Raw genomic sequence first — 1,295 nt, forward strand, 5'->3', positions numbered from 1 at the left:
GGCTGCTGATGGTGAGAGTGAAATCTGTGCCAGATCCACTGCCGCTGAACCTTGATGGGACCCCACTTTGCAAACTGGACGCCTTATAGATCAGGTGCTTAGGAGCTTTCCCTGGTTTCTGCTGATACCAGGCTAACCAGCTGCTAATACCCTGACTGGCATGGCAAGTGATGGTGACTTTGTCTCCCACAGATGCAGACAGGGAAGATGGAGACTGGGTCATCTGGATGTCACATCTGACACCTGAGATTGGAAACACAAAAACAAATATTCATACTACTGATCATATTATAGGAAGACTTCCTTGAATAGCCAGGCAGTACTGAGCACACTGGGCTGAGTAAACCGCTAGTGTTCTCCTTCCTTACCTGGGAGCCAGAGCAGCAGGAGCCCCAGGAACTGAGCGGGGACCCTCATGTCCATGCTATGTCCTGACTGGGTCTGACTCCTGCACGAAGTGTGTCCAGCCTATTAATAAATCTTCAGGGCAGGAGGATGTGCTCTGGGAATATGCAAATGAGAAGAAGACAGGGTAGGCTGGGCACAGCTGCAGGGTTGGCTCACCTCAGTAGCTAAGCACTGGCTCAGTGTCCTCAGGTGTCCCAAGTAAGACCAGGGTGGCATAAATTTGTCTGCAGAGAATGTGTTTCTACTGAGGACTATTTTGTCATAAGAAATATTTTTTAGTTTTTTTCTGACAATTTGAAATATTCCTCAGGAGTCATTGGAGTAAAATATTTCATTGGTGTTTGGGGATTATTTAGGAGAATATTCTTGTTTGTAGGAAACACATAGTAAAATGCTAGACAGGATTCTCAGGTCTTCAAAAGTCTCATATAATTTGAGTTAGGGAAGGGGGTACGTTGTCTTATACTTTTAACGTTTCTGTGAGTTTAACATTGTTCCTTTCTAAGAAAATTAAAAATAAAATTTATTGACACGATGCCATATATATTTGTAAGTATTAGGTAATGGTGTTATGGTATTGTTTTTACCAGTATTAGCTGAAGCAATTTACTACAGATTCACAGATGATACCATGTTTCCTCAATGCGTGCAGCACTCACAGATCCGCCATTATCAAGAGTTGCAGGTCTGTGTAATACCCAGAGACTAAATGGGCTGCAGCTTATTCTTGTTTTGGGCACCTTCACAGTCTACCTTCTTTTCTGCCACTGAGTATTATTTCCCAAAGTTCATCTCTCTTAGTGAGGGTGACCACTGCATGGAGCATTTCCCTGCCATGCACCATCAATGACACTTTCTTCTATTACTTTTTATCAGTGAGTTAGGAC

At 43.3% G+C, this 1,295-nt stretch overlaps 1 gene segment (V, D, J or C); it reads right to left on the reverse strand.

The window, feature by feature from the left end:
* Positions 1 to 442, reverse strand: part of LOC105535473 — a 3,927-nt gene extending 3,485 nt beyond the window's left edge. The window contains 1 exon segment of the V gene segment in view: positions 369 to 442. Within this exon segment, the coding sequence occupies positions 369 to 423 (55 nt within the window).
* Between the last annotated feature and the right edge of the window lie 853 nt (positions 443 to 1,295).

Source organism: Mandrillus leucophaeus, unplaced genomic scaffold (assembly GCF_000951045.1).
Source record: "Mandrillus leucophaeus isolate KB7577 unplaced genomic scaffold, Mleu.le_1.0 Scaffold1465, whole genome shotgun sequence".
NCBI lineage: Eukaryota > Metazoa > Chordata > Mammalia > Primates > Cercopithecidae > Mandrillus > Mandrillus leucophaeus.